Genomic DNA, 17,500 nt, shown 5'->3' on the forward strand with positions numbered 1-17,500 from the left:
TACCACAATCGATAGTGTGGCATCAAAGTGTGTAGTAACGCAAACACGCTAAACGCGCGCCGATCCTAGGGAGGCACGAAGGTTGCAAATGGCCGTGGCACTTGGGTGGACGATATGGTGCATGCAACTTCCGGTTCGCTCCTTCAATCCGCTGACGATGACTGAACGCTATGCAGACCTTCGTTCCCAAGCGTTGAAAGCGTTGCGTGCCGTGCAACCGTTTTGCATTCCGGCGAGGCCACGATCGGCACGGTTCGGGGTCATACAGAGCAGAAGAAGAGAGGGCAGTGGTCGGTAGCCACGCAAAGTTTGGTTGGCAACCGGCTGGTGCCTCGAAATGGCTCCCTTTTTTTGCCAGCAAAAATTACTTGAAGCACGTAACCAAAGGGCTCATGGATGAGCTGACAATGGTGCGCTCGCCATTCGATCTTCACTTCGGTTCTCCGCCACCGTTCGCTGATTTCTTCCTTCCTTCCTTCCGGCTAGATGACATTTTTAAGTTCTTGAACACACGACCAGAACAACGAACGGGCGCGCGCGTTCAGGCAACGATTAATACACAAACAATTCCCGCATCCGCCTGAAATGTGCGTGAAGCATGCAATCCTACCCGTCGAGGTCAGCCACACTTGGTAACCGCGTTCGCCTCATGACATCCTGCCCCCCTATTGTGTTGCCTTTCCTTGTTTCGAATAACTATTTACGGTACAGATTACCGGGCGGCTGGCCCTATTGTTTCAGACTCTGCCCCGAACTCACTCTGCCATCTTATCGCTTCAATTGCCTTTAGTAATCGTTATGTCAATAACATGCCATCGTACAGCAACAGTACGACAACAGACAGCAGGACTTTTATTGTCCAAAAAATCATTAACAAGCCGCCAGTTTCATCGTTCGTTCTCTCTGGCTTGTACTCTTCGGCCTAGTCACTGCGGATGGCCTACGGCTGCTGCTGGACGCTACTGCTGGACGCTACTGCTGGACCTACAGCACGATGGTCACCCATTGTGCTCACTAACCCATTGTCCTGCAATGAAACCAGCAACGGCCTAATTCTGACCATGCACCGAGGGGCTCCAGACAGGCTCCTCTTCCTGCATCACAGGCGAGATTGTCACGATAAAAAATAATGCGGAAGGATACACTCCGTCCAGTTACTATAAGACCACCATCAGTTTGTTCCAGAAAATCTTCATGGATCACAATTTCAAATCGAGACTTTTTATTACTATTCTCTACTCTAAAAATAAGTTATTAAACACTAATAGGGATGGATAAAATCACAGGTTGAATTTTGGCGGCAAATTAACAAAAAATGAAGTGTCCAGTTAGTATAAGACCACCTTGATTTATTTTTTTTTCTCAGCGAAAAGAAGTAACCAAATCATCTAAATCCCGAAAATAACTATTCGTTATCAAATCTTAATGGTTTCAACTATGTAAAACGGGATTTGGCATGCTCTTTATAAACTTTGGTTAATTTTAGAAGCAAAGACTTTCATATGTCTCTCAAAACCGCTAAAATCATCGCTTAAAGCTAACGAAACGAAGAATACTGCTTTCCCCCAGCATCCCATTTACTAATTCGAATTCAGAAGATGTTTTGCAACGGATTTTATGCTATACTGCGAGCAGATATGGCCAACAAATCAATTTTCTAATCTTTATTCGAAACCGCAATCTTCTTTCTTATGTTAATAAAAGCATTATTTCACTAATATGTTAACTTTTCTACACCGTTTTTGATCCAAAACGATAGCAGAGATTCTCCTTCAAACGTACATGTGCTTTGTTAAATGGAAAAAATACAATCTTGAGCCTCCCGGCTGTATAAAGTTTCACCCAAACTATGCAGGAATTCCCATTAAACCAACAGGTGCTGAAAGAGGCTCTGAACTTCCAAAATCACGACATTAATCTATGAATCCAGGATCAAAAACGGTGTAGAAAAGTTAACATATTAGTGAAATAATGCTTTTATTAACATAAGAAAGAAGATTGCGGTTTCGAATAAAGATTAGAAAATTGATTTGTTGGCCATATCTGCTCGCAGTATAGCATAAAATCCGTTGCAAAACATCTTCTGAATTCGAATTAGTAAATGGGATGCTGGGGGAAAGCAGTATTCTTCGTTTCGTTAGCTTTAAGCGATGATTTTAGCGGTTTTGAGAGACATATGAAAGTCTTTGCTTCTAAAATTAACCAAAGTTTATAAAGAGCATGCCAAATCCCGTTTTACATAGTTGAAACCATTAAGATTTGATAACGAATAGTTATTTTCGGGATTTAGATGATTTGGTTACTTCTTTTCGCTGAGAAAAAAAATAAATCAAGGTGGTCTTATACTAACTGGACACTTCATTTTTTGTTAATTTGCCGCCAAAATTCAACCTGTGATTTTATCCATCCCTATTAGTGTTTAATAACTTATTTTTAGAGTAGAGAATAGTAATAAAAAGTCTCGATTTGAAATTGTGATCCATGAAGATTTTCTGGAACAAACTGATGGTGGTCTTATAGTAACTGGACGGACTATAGGAGCGCGCTGTCTCTTCGGCCCGGTCTCAGTTGGCGGCGGTTGGTCTGGTGACCTACAAAGGCACGAAGACGAAGGGTTTCCATTACACCGCAGCAAGCAAGAAGCGCCACAAGTTTGGCTCCGGCAACCGGCCTCGCCAGCCCGGGGGTGAGGAGGAAAATCGATTCCACCGACCGCTTGGGGCGAGACCGGCGGATGGTAGTCGCCGCGACCCGCGACTAGAACGTTCGCGCGTCACCATTAGGAATGGGCCATCGCGAACTGACCAGGCCATGGTGGATGGGGATCCGATACCGGGAATATTCGATTTAGTTCCTATAAATAGAACCCGTAATGAGTCACCGGCCCGGCATGAGCTACAGGAGCTCGCTGAGGTCTGAGCAGGTGTAACTGTACCTGTAGGATGGGAAGGGACAGCTCGTTAGGGCTGGAGCAGCAAACAAATTTATCACCAAACATCTACCTTTGGCCCGTCTGTTGCAGACCAGCGATGGAGGAAAATAGGACATCGAGAAAAGGGCACGGCTCGACGTTGAAGTTAATAAAACAGTTACAAAGTATGGCGCATGGATCAGCGGAGGCATGGTGCACCATGGTGGCAATTGGAAAACGTGGAAATGGGTGAGGCCGATGCATAAACGATCCAATAGGAAGTGTCAGGAACTGATAATTGAAACATTGTTGCCTGGCACATGCTCGCGAAGAGCCCCATAGCTCTGAGCCCCCGAAGGGAGGAAACGGAGTAGCGGTAAAGGCAATGGTGCCCTGAATCAACATTCCAACATTCCAGGTTTGAAGAAGGATTGTAACAATGAGCTTTTCCGTAGGGAATTGATAAAAACTGCTTGACCTACGAACACTTGCATCAATGGAACAGTGGTGCAACATTAGTGCGGAAAATGCATCTTTGTAACTGCATTGCGATTGGCCCTTAAGTGGGAAATGATGTTACTTTACGTTAGGTACCTTATGTTTTGAATGATGTTTAGTGGTGCAATTGTAATTGTCTTTATTGTTATTAGCCACATTTTCTGGTTGGCATTGTTATAATTTTTGTTAGTAAACTTTACAATACTTTGCTTTTTCGTCGAGTTTGTATATCTGGAGGTTTATTATTCGTTTAGAAGTGCAAAAGTGATCACAATACCACCTTTTCGCTAACTAAATCTCTAACTGAAAGCATAGCAGGTAGTTGAAAAAGGCAATTTTTTAATATCTCAAATGGTCCACCAACGAGCAACGAAAGGATCTGCAATTTTTTTTTGCAAAAAAGCGATTCAGTTCCATGCTTATGTGACATTACAACGATTTCTTTAATAGCCGTGGCCACACGGGGCGAAAATTTGCGCGCAAATTTGCACATTAATGCCAAAATGTTTTCGCTTCGTGTGGCAGGCGTAAAAACCCGAAAATTTATGCCGAAATGTCAAACGTATTGTTTTCATCTGTGTTTTGGCCGCTGAAGTTGATTTCCGAATAAATTTTTCAGTTTTTAACGATATTGTTGCTGTTGCTGTTATATTTATATTAAAAATGCAAAAACAATACGAAAAGAACCTACATTTTCGTAAATAAAGCGTTCGATAGCGTCAAGGGTTCAGCGAAAAAGTCCGCGGACGTATAAAAGTTTGACAGCGTGTAAGGGTTAAGCGAAACCGTTTTGGCATTAATTTTTTCGTTTGCGCTAGAGTTTTCGCCCCGTGTGGCCACGGCTAATCATTTCCGTGTGTCCTTGCATCGCAAGGCTTACATTATTTCTAATAACTAAGCCATCAATGAATGGCCATCAGAACAAACAATTAGCTTACTACGTCAGCTCTCGGTCTGTTATTTCCGGAACCTCTAGCTGGCTGCAGCCCATCTATTGCGTCAATCTTCATGTCACTAGCCGTTGAAATATCGTTTCAGCGGGATGGCATTTGCTAAATAAATGGTTGATAATGATCAGTCGCCGTGGCGATGCGTTGCGTTGCGAAACCGTATAATTGTTCCAAAGAGCAAAAGAAAGCAGACCACTGGAACCAGGCGTACCGGAGGAGGTTATGTTGAAAAGCATGTCCTACATCGTCATAGTCGTAATGCCGGCTATGTGTTCACTTTGCCGTTATCGAAAGGAGTACGCTTATCCTCATCGCTATCGTGCGGCAACGACGAAGACGACGACGACGACGATGAGTCACGCCGTGTGTCCTGTCGGCCATTAAAAAAAACTGTGTCCTGTGCTGCCGAGCGACGAGCTCAATGCTAGAAAGGGAGGAACTCTTGTCCCCCGTGCGCTGTGGGACACTGTCGATTACTCGACGCTGATTAAACTGAAATTTATTGGCCGTTGTTTGTTTGCTGGGGAGAAAATTTATCATCCCTACGCTCGATTTGCTTGCTCTCTAGCTCTTGGTCAAGTCGTCGCCCGTATAGTGGCCGGCAAACCATGCCGAGCACCACCGCAATGCAATGACCGGCAACAAGAATCACGTGGCGCTCCCGGCGGTCACGGCCTGGCCTCGGCATACACATACACCCCTCCAGCAAACCCATGTTTCCGGTTGCGAATCCCTCGTACATGCACGTACTTGCTCTGCTACTGCTGCTGCTAATAACACTCGCTCCAGAGCGGCCGCTTGTGAAGGGGGGAAGCTGTCCAGTGATAACACGCCTTTTTCTCATTTGACAACCGGATCCGGGTTGCGGTGGTGGTGGTGGTGGTGGTTGTGGTTGCAACTTATAGGGAAAACCAGCGACCCGACACGAACGAAACCACCGGCAAGCGAAACTTGCCGTACGTAGCGCGCCGTATATTCATCGTGATGACTGAGACGTTGGTAGGAGGCGGCATTGCCAGAGGAACGATGAGTAAAATTTTCAAACCCAGTGAAGGGTAATTTTCCATTATAAATATTTCCAACTGACCCACTTCCGGTGCCATGGATGTTGAACAGCGAAGGAGTGGCAACGGCGCGCGAAAAACCAGCGGAATGCCGGTGAATATCATTTGCCTCACGTGTGTGAGAACGATGGCATGGGGCATCACCGTGATAAGGCAGGCGAACCAGCCCGGTGCAACCAGCACGAAGTGCAAGATGCAAAAGTTGTTTTCGGGATGACTACAGCAAACTTCGGGGAACTCGAATTACGTCAGAAATGCTGTATCACCGATCGTTATGTTGCCGTTAGACCAGGCGCTTTTTGTTTAGGTTACACTGCAAGGTCCATTGAGTTGGTCTGGTTAAATCCAAATCCAGCAAAGCCTAGCTAGAGAGTGCAACCGTAACCATATGGGCTGCACCCTGAGCGGAATGGACTCAAACAAATGCATACTATTAGCATTCCTTGCTACCTTATTGTACAAAAACTCATTTTTAAACTGAAGGTATGACTCTTTTAACTTTTTAAACGCTGCTTCGTCCTTTTAACGTTTGTGATTAGCATCAAATCCCCTTCAAGATCGTTGCATGCGACTCGCACAACATTTGTTGGTCCCTTTAACCTATTTTTTCTTAGCAGATGCCTAAAATCTGCGATCACTGATCAATGTCCATGTTTCTTAAGCAGAGTTGCTGTTTTTGTTCATTTGTTTATTTAATTAACAGTTTAAGTAGAGAATCCGCTATCTTTGCCTTTATTATAAAGAAGATGTTTTAAGTTTCCTCTTTCGCAAGGTTTTTCCAGCAAATATAAATTTTAAATACACCAAGGAGCTTTAAGGTCTTGAAAATGGTTACTTCATGGTAACTGAATGAAATGGTAACTAACATCCAAAATTGGGATTTGAGCATTGTAATGAGAACATTCAAACAGAGCTGTGGAAGAGTTCTGTATAGTGTCTGTGTGGTCTGCATAAAAAGTTCACGTATGTGTATCTCAGGCAAGAGGACAGTAAAATGATGGCAAACGAATAGTGTTCCTCGAATTAATGCTCCATCCTACAATCAAGCGACAATTGTCATAATCCATTTTCTTATGAAAAATGATTTTTGCTTACCCAATGTATTCTAAAAACAAGCGTACATCGACACAAGCAGCACCCCTTCTAAAGGGTGTTCGTTTCTTTTGAGCTAGACTTATCGCTAATGCTGTTTAAACCCCATAATCCACAGTAAATCGAAACAGAACACCAAAGGGTCAACACAATTGGCTACCGTACCGTGCGGTACTGGCATTACCTGTTGTTCTTGCACTTGTGGCACGAAAAATCCTTTCAATCCCTTTGAACTTTGAACTCAAACTGCTCCTCGTGCCCTATAATCGGTTGCAGTATATTTTATTCCATCAAATTGTTAATTCAAAATTGTACCTCAAACATGGTTATCTCTGGATAAAAAAAAAACATTTGTTTGTTCACTTTTTGCAGTATAATGTACCACGAAATTTCGAAAATGGTGAGGAAAGCGAGAGATGAAGTGTGTTAGCATACATTAGAATTTTCCTTCCAGAATTTGAAGGCAACCTGGCGCGGCATTTCCATAGTTCATTTCAGTGTGCAACGGATGGTTCCCGGCCTGTGGTCAGCGAATGAAATCATCGACCAACAACAACTGTCTGTGGTCTGTGGATCGCGAAAGGCCGGGAGTAGCTCTTCAGCAGTCAAATAAGGGTTCCATCTAGCTGGCATCATCTGCAGCAGCACTCGCCGCTGGTGGTGTTTCACCATTTTCCATTTCATGTTTGCCATCCGGCTAGCCGCTCGCTCCCTCTTCCTCTCCTCTATCACTCTCCTTGATGTAGTGTGGGATGTCCGGCAGATAGAATTTCAGAAAGTCGCTTCCATGGCGGCTCCCTAGTGCCGCCGGCCGTATCCATACGTAATTGGATTTTCATGTCGATGAGTTTTCCTCCATATTTTTCCTTTTTTTTCCCCAGGACTATTCCCCCAGGACTAAACGGGTCCCCGTCCGAGAAGCGAGACAGGTAGTGGCCAGTTACCAGCCGCTCGCTAGTAGACGAACATGAACTCTCTGCCGTGCTGCTACTTCTACTACCGCTGTCGTTGGTCCGGTTAGTTATGGCGCTACGCGACTCTGAGTTTAGTAGTGCCACGGTTTGCAGATACGTTTGTGGCCCAGCAACTCCTTGATCCACATCCACGGTAACCCGTTGAAGGTGTTTAGCCCGGCCACCCAGGAGGTTCATATTGAATGCATGGAAAAAAAGGATTTACCATCCCAGCGCAGCGCACGGTCCTTGCGGAACCGGCGGAATGCTGGATACCACCACGGAGGTTCACTGTTTTCCTTTCCAACCGGCCGGTCTCGGAGGAAGCAATCGCTTAAAAGTCGTCGCTTTTGCGCTTGTTCGCCATGCCATGGCCACAGGCCAAGGAAGAACCGCAGGGTGGCGATGCTATCCCCGTGCTCGTTGCGAATTGCTTTTACCTTTTGCTCACCTCACAGATGGAGAGTTACATTTTTTATTAATATTGATTTTCCCACTTCGCACCGTTCCGAACCTTTCCGCATATTCCTCCTGGCTGGCTAAAATGGGGGATTTTCAGCCCCAACTTCGGGAAACTCGCGCTTTGCGGACCGTTCCGAGCAGGAACGGCAATCATCACCCGGTCCCATTCCATACTTCGTCTCTTTTTATGTGGGGGCAATGCTAACTCACTGGACGTTGCGCAACGGCAGAAGGTTCGCTTAGCTGTCCCTGGCAGCTTTTGCTGCCGCAAAACGGAACGAACCGTCACTGTAATCTTAAAATAGGTTGATGCCCAGGACGATCTGACCGATCAGCAAAACGCCGCTGCCCGAGAATCGCGGAATCCTACAACAATCGTCCTTGCGGACCGACGAACGGCGGATAAGCGGATCAATTGGTCGGTTCAACCAATGCCAATCGATTACGCTACCAACATATTAACCACCAAGTTCTCCAACATCCAATTACCAATGCCCGCCCCGGGTTCTATCATCGCTCTTCTACGTTGAGGATGACCTTTTACTAAATCCGAGGACAACCAGCAGTCATCGGGGGCTATGATCTGCTTGAGCGATTCTACGATTTTGGCATTCATCTCGCGTATTCAATTTATGCCCGAGTAACACTGACACACTCTGTTCCGGGCGAGAGTACCACCACCACCGCCGGCACATTTCCCGCGCATTTAGCCAATTCGTTGGAAGCAGACATGGTATTGGCAGAGTTTCAAAGAAAATGGATTTGAACGGATAAAGGGGGGAAAAAATGGGAAAAATAAGACAGATAGAAAACCATCCCAGTTCTTGGTCAGTGAAGCGTGTGAAAATGCCCGTGATTGCTCGCTGCTACCGATCGATGCGGTCCCGGGGCATCGCATCATCGAGAGCAAGCGAGCGAGTATCACTCACCCAGCGTTTGGTGTAACGCCAGGAAGAGGAATTTTCCAGGTTCCTTCAAAGGAACCGATCTTGGCCGCCATAAGTTTTCACATAGGTGGTTTCATCGAGTTTGCTTACCGCGGCAGGATGGCTGCTGTACTAAATGTTATGTTTTATTTTACGGCCAATTTTGGTAACAACTTTCCTACTGTGTGCTGTGGCAAACCGGCGGTCCCCGCATGAAACCCATAAACTGTGTGTTTTGTGGAAGATCTCTCACCACTACTCTTTCCTGCACTCGGGGAGTTACCGTTTGGAGTGGAGGCCTGTTCTTATGGTGGCGTCATTTTTGAGAGAAACTGCATTCGAGATGTCGTAAAACTTTCGAAACGGAGACGATCGTACATTTTACCGCCAGGAATGGCAAACCTTAACTATAATGGCGGACATTCGAAATACATGGGCGTTACATAACGAAGCGACGGCATACGGAGTACATCAAGAGTTTTTGCGAAGTTTTTAGGCAATTAGTTTACTCCTTTCGAAATTTCTTTCCTTCTCTTATATGTATTCAAAATGGTAGATGATTTAATAGAAATCGTAGTTAAAAACGAAATTTCAACCTTTTTCCGATTGCATTTTCTCGCCAAATCCATACATACCAGATCACTTACATTGATCAAAATTTACCGACAAGAATTAGAACAATTTTTTTTAAAGAAATGCGTCAAACAATCTCGCTATTGTTAGATTAAGAGGATTTCGACAGACTAAACGTGTGCTCCAATGCACTCCGATAAGATAGTAGGCCGATTCCGTATCGATAGCGTTGCTTATATTTGCTGCCTTCGTCACTGTCGCCTTCATTGCATCACACCCAAAAAGTCACCATACACGTGGTAATTTGTTTCTGATGGATCGATGTATTGTTCTTCAGTTAACGTATCTAATACCATAAACATCCATTGTAATTATAAACTCCCTGATCAGCGTATTACTTCGCACTGTTGCAGATACGTGTTTCTTTACATCTTGCGGGACGGTAAAAGTACAATCGTTGGTTGAATCGCTTCGCATACTGGCCAGTGATATTTGTTCGTTGTACAGTGGATTTGGTTTGTAGTCTAGCTTCAGCTCCAGATTCGCTGGCTCATCGACTGGACCCTTGGACACCACAATCGAATAAAGAAGGCTGTCTCCTAACGGAATAAGACACACGACGGCTATTAAATACCTACACTTTGACACCGTTAAAGACGCTTGACGCGTTAACTACTTACCACTGACTCGAGCGCCAAACCCAGCATTACAAATGCATTCGGATTGTGGAAGATACACGGCGACGAAGGCCAGCAGAATAAGGTACGCGAATTTTGACGCCATCGTGAAGCCAAACACTGCTCTGACTTGATTGACATTTGGGATTTGCCTTTTGTATCGCGCTAAGCGAGCAATCGTTACATATCTTATCGCTGTGGCCGCAGGGTACGACGTTGTGTTACGGTGTAATGATAAAACTCCCATCAAAAACATCACTAACACACCTGTGGTGAAACTTATCTTTGCGTCACGCTGTTGATTAACATCTATCGAAGCATTAGTCACTGTATGAGGTGTAAACTTTGGCTTATCTGTGCGGATATGCCTTGTTTCATTCGGCCCTGGTCGATTGGTACGATTGGTTTTCAATTCAACAGCGGCATTCAAGGTACAACAGTCATAGGTTAGAAGCAACAAACATACGAATTGGAATCAACAAATGGGAAAAGTATTTCTTCTTCGGGTATGGAATTTCTCATCGGAACGTCGCTCTAACGTCTTGCGTTTGGCCGCATGAATAATGAATGATGATACGTCATCCGGTGTCGAAGTTAAACACGAATGGAAAACGAATGAGGCCCAGGAAAATTCATCGATCCGTCCGTAAATGTTCAATAGAACTCAAATAATTAACCCTTTGTATTCTGATTCTGTTAGCTCCCAGGAGAGGCTTAAATTAGGATCGGATGATGATGGACGATTGATTGAAACGTAAACCGCTTGCTTGCCTCACGATCTAGAACATGATACTTTATCGCCAGGCTAGATGTATGGTTTATGTTGACTGATTGCTTAACAAAGCAATAATTTCCAATATGAGACCCTGCCTAACAATGCAACACTGAGTTCGAAGCTTGAATGAGTTCGAAGCTTGAATACTTTGCTAGTTAGTACTAGCGCAATGACCTGATCACTGTTATTTAAAACGACTTAATCGTAATTGGTTTCGCGTTCTTAGGATCTGTGTTCTTTATGAGCGATGCCATCACGGGTTTGTAATTAAAATAGTTTTAATTAAAATAGTTGTAATTAAAATAGTTTGTAATTAAAATAATTAAAATTAAAAGTCAGTACATAATTTCACGAATAAAGCAATCAAACTTGTTGTTGCTTATTACTAAAGTTATCAGCAAGGCGTATCCACCCAAAATTTTCCGTAAGACTTTTTTGTTTGTAAGCATTCATCATAATTAATTAATTTTTTAATTTTATCATGTGCTTTTACAGGAAAAGAGACTGGTAGCTCCAACCACTTTGATTATCGAAATCAATGGCGGTAGTTCTCTTTTCCAGCATATGGTATGTTACTAAAAGCAAAATTCGTATTTAATCATTGAGAAACTATGCCTAACTGCCTAATTCTTCTAAATGACTTTAATAAAACGAAACATACGACTGAAACGCTTACGTTAGAATGAAATTAAATGTATGCTGCAAACGAAGGTACAATTGTGAAGCATTGACAAGCTATTGGCATAAGCATATCATTCAAAGCCACTACTTTCCAATTTGAATACAAACATGTGTTCTGGCAAGGATGTTGTGTAACCCAAAACATCCATTCGATTACTACACAAACGGCTCACACACATAAAGCACAAACAATCCTCATTCTTTCTTTGCCGGAAGTTGATGCTAACATTCAAGCGCAGCCCCTGGTCATATCGAACACTATAAGCACAACGTCATCCGCTTTGCTCCGTCGTCCGCAAACGAAAATGCAAATGAAAGGTTTTCAATGGAGAAACGACCCTTTGCTGTGACACAATTCGCTCCAGCACAATAAAATCTCCATCTTTTCGCTTGAATCTGATTTGCCGAAGGAAAACACAAACAAAACAAAATGCCTAATGCGATGCAAACGATGCTGCAGTAACCGCTAAGCGCCGCTGATACCGTTAGCCAGCTCCCGCTCGCCGTCTGCCCAAAAGCAGAGCGGTCGTGGACCCAACATCAATATTTTATCGTGTCCTTGCATCACTTGAGGAGGGATGGGGGGTATTTTTTTTTGTTTGTGCTTCCGTTTCCGTTCTATCGGCTTTACATGACCATTTCTGGGCCCTTGAAACACTGGCCACTGGTAGTGAAAAAAAGTGAAAGTGGCCCCAAAAAAAATCGCACGCTGTCGGTCGCCAATGGCCGAAAGAAATGTCCCGACTAAAATGGACCAAAAGCAGAGAAGCAGAGTGAAAAGTTCATCAAGGCGAAACGATGTTTATGTTTCCATAATTCAAAGCCAACCCCAAACCCACCACCGCAGTCCACCGGAAATACAGAAGGAAACGGGGGATAGAGCGGGAACAGAAAGCAAAAACTCACTCGCTGGTTCTCCCGCTAGCTTCCGGGAGGGAGCTCTAGTCGCTACATACACGCCGCGCAAGGACGTACGTAACACAATGTGGAGCAAAACGGGGGCGAACGGAACAGCAGTCTTGCTACGCAGCATCCGGGAGAACCGGCGAAGACAAAGTTCGTTTCATGGGCAAGCTAATAGCGGGACAGCGGGTGCGATGATTCATCTCGTTGGCCCAAACTCACCAGCAGGAACTAGTTTTCCCCTCAATTCTGGAGGACATTGCGTACCGCTGTGATGACGATATGCTGTGATGGTGATACCAATGAGCAGCGGAAAGCAAAACACGCGTTGCAAGATTGATGACGGATTGTTCCGAAAGCCAGCGCCCTAGTTGGGCGGGTTAGTGGTTCAGCGGGTTCGCCGCTGCTTGGTTCGCTTGCCGAGTGGTTTCCGCGCTGTGTCAACATGAGTTGACCTATTTTGAAGAAAAGACCTGCGACCGTTCAGGAGGAAGAATGGATCGGAAAAGCCGGCAAGGGCGTGCTTCCATTGAGAGGCTTTTATAAAGGAAATGGATAAATCATCGGCCATTTTTAACCCCTCTCTGACATTCATTCAATAATATTGTTAAAAGTTTTGGCCTCTTCCGAACCCAACTGGCCGTGGGCGGCCCTTATAATGGGTGAACTGCAGCGCGGCGACGGTACCGCCATTAATCCTTATCACTCAAGCTAAAGCACACGAACGAACGACGTCATGGCCGCATCAACACCCGTGAAACAAGCGACCTTTTGAGGAAGGACGAAAAATGCCTTTTTATGACACCATCGCACCAACATTTCGCACGCCAAGGGATGATGGTGGTATGCTGGAACGGCCTCTGAGGTTCGCTCCAACAACAACCTCCTCTGGATGAATGGATGATTAGCTTGATTATGGATTCGGAATCAGGCAAAACAGCACGCGGTTCGTTCGCGCAGCTGCGAAGCTAATTTACTAGTCCCGGTACTCTCCTTCCCTGCTCCTGGCAGCCACGCAGCTATCTGTTCCTCCGGTACCCCCGGCATACCAGCAGCACGCCGTTGTCGTTGTCGCATCGTCGACGGGACACTGGGGTTGGTTTTTAATTGAACACTTCGCTCAATTTGCTGAATTTATTATCTCCTCGTTACAAGTGCCAGCACGTCATCAGGGAAGGGATGCTGCTGGATGGAAATTTAATTACTTCATCCACCGATCTACCGAATTGGGCAAACGGGGCGCTTGCCGCCGCTCACGCTTGCACGTTTGCGTGGTACGGTTCTGTGTTTGACGCCTTGAGGCTAGAGCTGACATTTGGGAAAAGAAGAGTATCGTTCGTTCGTTCGTGGGCATGGCCAATGTCTGCAACTTCTAGGGTAACACCAACGTCAACCGTCAACTAGCGCACTCTAAACATGCCAAACATTGCCGGGATGTATGGAGTGAACATTCGCATGACACACGTGTACTGCAAGAACGCGGATGCTGGCAAATTGTTTCGTTCTCATCCCAAAACAACGCCCGGTGGGGGGAGGGGAGGACCGAAAAGTTGAAGCATCAACTCCGGCTAAATCAGTGCCGGAGTGAGTTTCATCGGGTGGGGGGGGGGGGGGGTTTATGGGCACTGTGCCAGGAATAACCGGCGGGAGGTGTTCGGTTTTGAAACACATACTACAGGCACACAGTCCATCAGCGATTGTTGCACGTTCGTGGCGTTGAGTGGTGATGAGTTAATTCGAGATTCATCGTCAAAATTCAACTGGGATCGGGGATCGCGTTTAAGTCACTAGACTTCAAAGAAATGACTCGATGTTCTTCAACCAAAAACGTGAGGATCCATCCGAGCTGCGAACAAAGTGTATTATCTAAAGAGACGTTTAAAGGCGTACTTGTAGATCTTGCAACGCTTAAGGGAGAGCTAAGCTTAAATTAGGCCGTGAAAGAGGCATTTTTAAAGAGTTTTGGTGAAGAAATCATGCAATTTTATTTTTGATACTTGAATGTTACATTAAACTACAACTTTCCATAAAACACATCGATTGTATTTTGCGCGAAAACTTGTTAAAAACTCAATGGTAACAAATCAAATCATTTGAACTATACCAAACGATATTATTTTGTATGCCAGCTGATAAGTTTATTCAGATAACCCCACCGAGTTTTTGTTACATTTCCATTTTTTCCATTTTTGCTATTCTTTTCATGTGGAAAATGTAATGCTTTTTACGATTTTGATTGAGAAAAAGGGGTCTCACATAGTTCCTTTTACTAATGTACCAACTACTAAGCAAATAGTGTCTTGATAAAGTTGAAAACCGCCTTGAGCCACGTTCGAAACGTTATTTTCAAATATCTTTGTCAGGCTGCGATAGATCCAATAATTGGATATTATATTCTTGAAACTTTCACTAATCAGAAAGAAATGTAAAAATTACTAGAAAATTTAAAAAATCATGCTTAGTTCCACCTAAAGGGCTCGGTTCGGTTCCACTGCAATGAGTCCCGAATTTCCAATCCAAGAAGGCATCCTTCGTGCTCGCACTTGCTGACTTGGCATAGGAATAGGTCCTGAATGTCACAGCAAACCGATGTGGATGTGACATTTATGAGTAAAGACAATAACAATGCAGCAGCACCAGAAACCTATATTCAGACGATGATCTCACCTTCGCTTTCACTCGCAATGGCTCTCGCTGTGCAGCCACAGCACCACGACATCGACTTCCCGGGCACACGGACGATGGATCGGTTGGAATAATAAAATTCTCCTTTCTATGCCGCAAGAAAGCAAACGTCTTCGACGAAGGAATTGTGCCTCGGGCATGACGGCGACGACGGCAACGACGACGACGGTAGCTTCGGCAAGTACATTTCTAGCTGCTTGAGCTCCGGCTTTTTTCTTGATTGGTTGGTTCCTGCGGTGGAGACGGAGTGGAGTGAAAATCGTTGAAAATATTACAACGGATTCCTCCCACTGGTCTCCCGCGGCTAGAAACCGAACGAATCGAAGTCATTTGCAGAGGCTTCCGTTTCGAGGCTCACCGTTCGTCCGGATAACCCTCAGTCAGCCCCGGCAGGACCAGGACATTCACGGCGAACCTCGAGTCGATGCGAAAAGCGTCCGGATTCCGGTGATGATGTAATGGATTCTTGGCGGTTGTATAGTGCCAACACTGCCGGCATGACTACGACCTGCTTGTGCAGACCGAGGCTACCGGGGGTGCTCAGGATTGGTGTGCATTATGGAAGAGCCTATCCGGTGGCACTGGTGGCGGTGGCATCGGCAAACGGAGGAGCAATGGGCGAACGTGCCGCGAACAGTTCAGCCTCAACGACGACTGGTGGGTTGGTTGGTGTGCTACCATTCTCGCTTAACCGCAGGCAAGGAAAACTGGGCAAGACGAGCAGAATTGACGAGCTCTGCTGCTCTGTACATAACAGCGACCATTCTCTCCGGCAAACTGCAAAAGCCAGACCAACCGGCGGTGTGCAAGTGCTGAATAAGTTATTCCATCTGCGACTACATGCTACGATATGTATGTATGTATGTATGTATGTGGCGCAACCAATCCTCTGCAATTTAGTGTGCGAGAAAGGGGAAAACAAGGTGAAGGAAGGTGAGGAGAACACTGGCGAACTGGGAGGACAATCAACAAGCCTTTCGCTGTAACGATTCTGGAAGAAATTCACAAATACCCCCTGACCGATGTCGGGGTCGGGACATGCGGTGCCAGTAACAGTCACGTTCATCCAGCGACAATGTACCGGCGACTATAGTGGCGGTGAAGGGAACACACCAGTCCCGCCACACGAAGGCAAATCGTCGACAGACAGACTAGACTAGACTAGACTAGAACGGTCAAATGGACTGTGGGTTAGAATGATAATGATCATCGATACTCTGGAAGACGGCTGCACTATCCACTGTCCACTGAAGCCAGCACACCAAAGATGGACCAAAGGAAGTCATTCTGGAAGTGCTTTTGCTAAGCAGAATATCCAGGGTGTGGGGTGAGGGGTTGTCATTCGTTTTGCTAAATTGATTCGGAATGGCTATTGCTGGATCCAGGTAAGCGTCCTACCTGGATGGAGTCCTGGACCGGGAACCGAGGGAAGGACCGTACGAGACGGTGAGCGATAGTGTTTTAATAATTTATCTCAAATTCATCACAGCGCCGTCTACGGACTGAATCTCCAGGAGTAGTCCAGGGGGAAGTCCTGTTGGTTCGCTGCATTAAGTGTAAGTAAAGTGAATTGCTATTTAGCCAACATTTTTCACCTTTCATACATGGCTCAATGCATCTCGTTAATTTGAAACTGTTTTCCCCAAATCAACGTTTTAAAAGTCGGTGCCCATCGTAACATAAACACTGCTGGACCGATCGATTTTTAATCACATAATCTGTACACTAATTTCCAGGTATCCCCATCGAATTTTCATTACAATGTTGATACTTTTTTAAATATCATTATGAAAAATTTGTTTTTATGCAAAATCGTTAAAAACATTCCTTTTTTAGCTTAAAAAATCTGACAAAATTCTAAAAATTTAAAATTCAACAAAAACTTGACGGGGCTATCTGGATAAACTTAAAATCTAACAATAGAATATTTATTTCTATATTTCCGATGACCCGACATGTGGCTACGATGGGTACCGGAAAAAGCATCTTTACGAAGACACGCCTTCCAAAATATGAAGTTTTTGATAAATCTTCCCCAAAAAAGAATCAAATATTCTTGAAAAGTTGTAGTTTAATACGGCATTCACTTGAAAAAATTAAGTTGAATGGTTTATTCATAAAAAAATCGTCAAAAATGATTCCTTTTTTACCAGAATTTACCATTAAACCATTAAAGACGTGCTCAAATGGAATATATCCCAATTACTTGATGTATGTTGATTTGATTTTATTTAGGAGTTTTGTATTCCTTCTTTTATGAAAAATGACCTTTTCGGCACAGAGAGATTTTAAACAGAACACTTATACAAAATTTTGATTATTTTAAGATACGACTTAAAACTTACGACGA

The 17,500-nt window shown here is 44.6% G+C and overlaps 3 protein-coding genes across 3 annotated transcripts in view; all 3 read right to left on the bottom strand.

The window, feature by feature from the left end:
* Nucleotides 1–17,500, bottom strand: part of LOC125948523 (uncharacterized) — a 345,242-nt gene that overhangs the window by 275,714 nt on the left and 52,028 nt on the right. The window lies entirely within an intron of this gene.
* LOC125948652 (uncharacterized) overlaps nt 1–17,500 on the bottom strand; it is a 35,180-nt gene that overhangs the window by 8,856 nt on the left and 8,824 nt on the right. The window lies entirely within an intron of this gene.
* On the bottom strand, nt 9,583–10,316 carry LOC125948640 (uncharacterized). Its single transcript, XM_049674904.1, has 2 exons — nt 10,110–10,316; nt 9,583–10,028 (listed from the first exon to the last, which is right to left on the bottom strand). The coding sequence occupies exons 1-2, from the start codon at nt 10,210–10,212 to the stop codon at nt 9,763–9,765; spliced, it is 369 nt and encodes a 122-aa protein (XP_049530861.1). The 5' UTR covers nt 10,213–10,316; the 3' UTR covers nt 9,583–9,762.

The sequence above is a fragment of the Anopheles darlingi genome, chromosome 2 (assembly GCF_943734745.1).
Source record: "Anopheles darlingi chromosome 2, idAnoDarlMG_H_01, whole genome shotgun sequence".
NCBI lineage: Eukaryota > Metazoa > Arthropoda > Insecta > Diptera > Culicidae > Anopheles > Anopheles darlingi.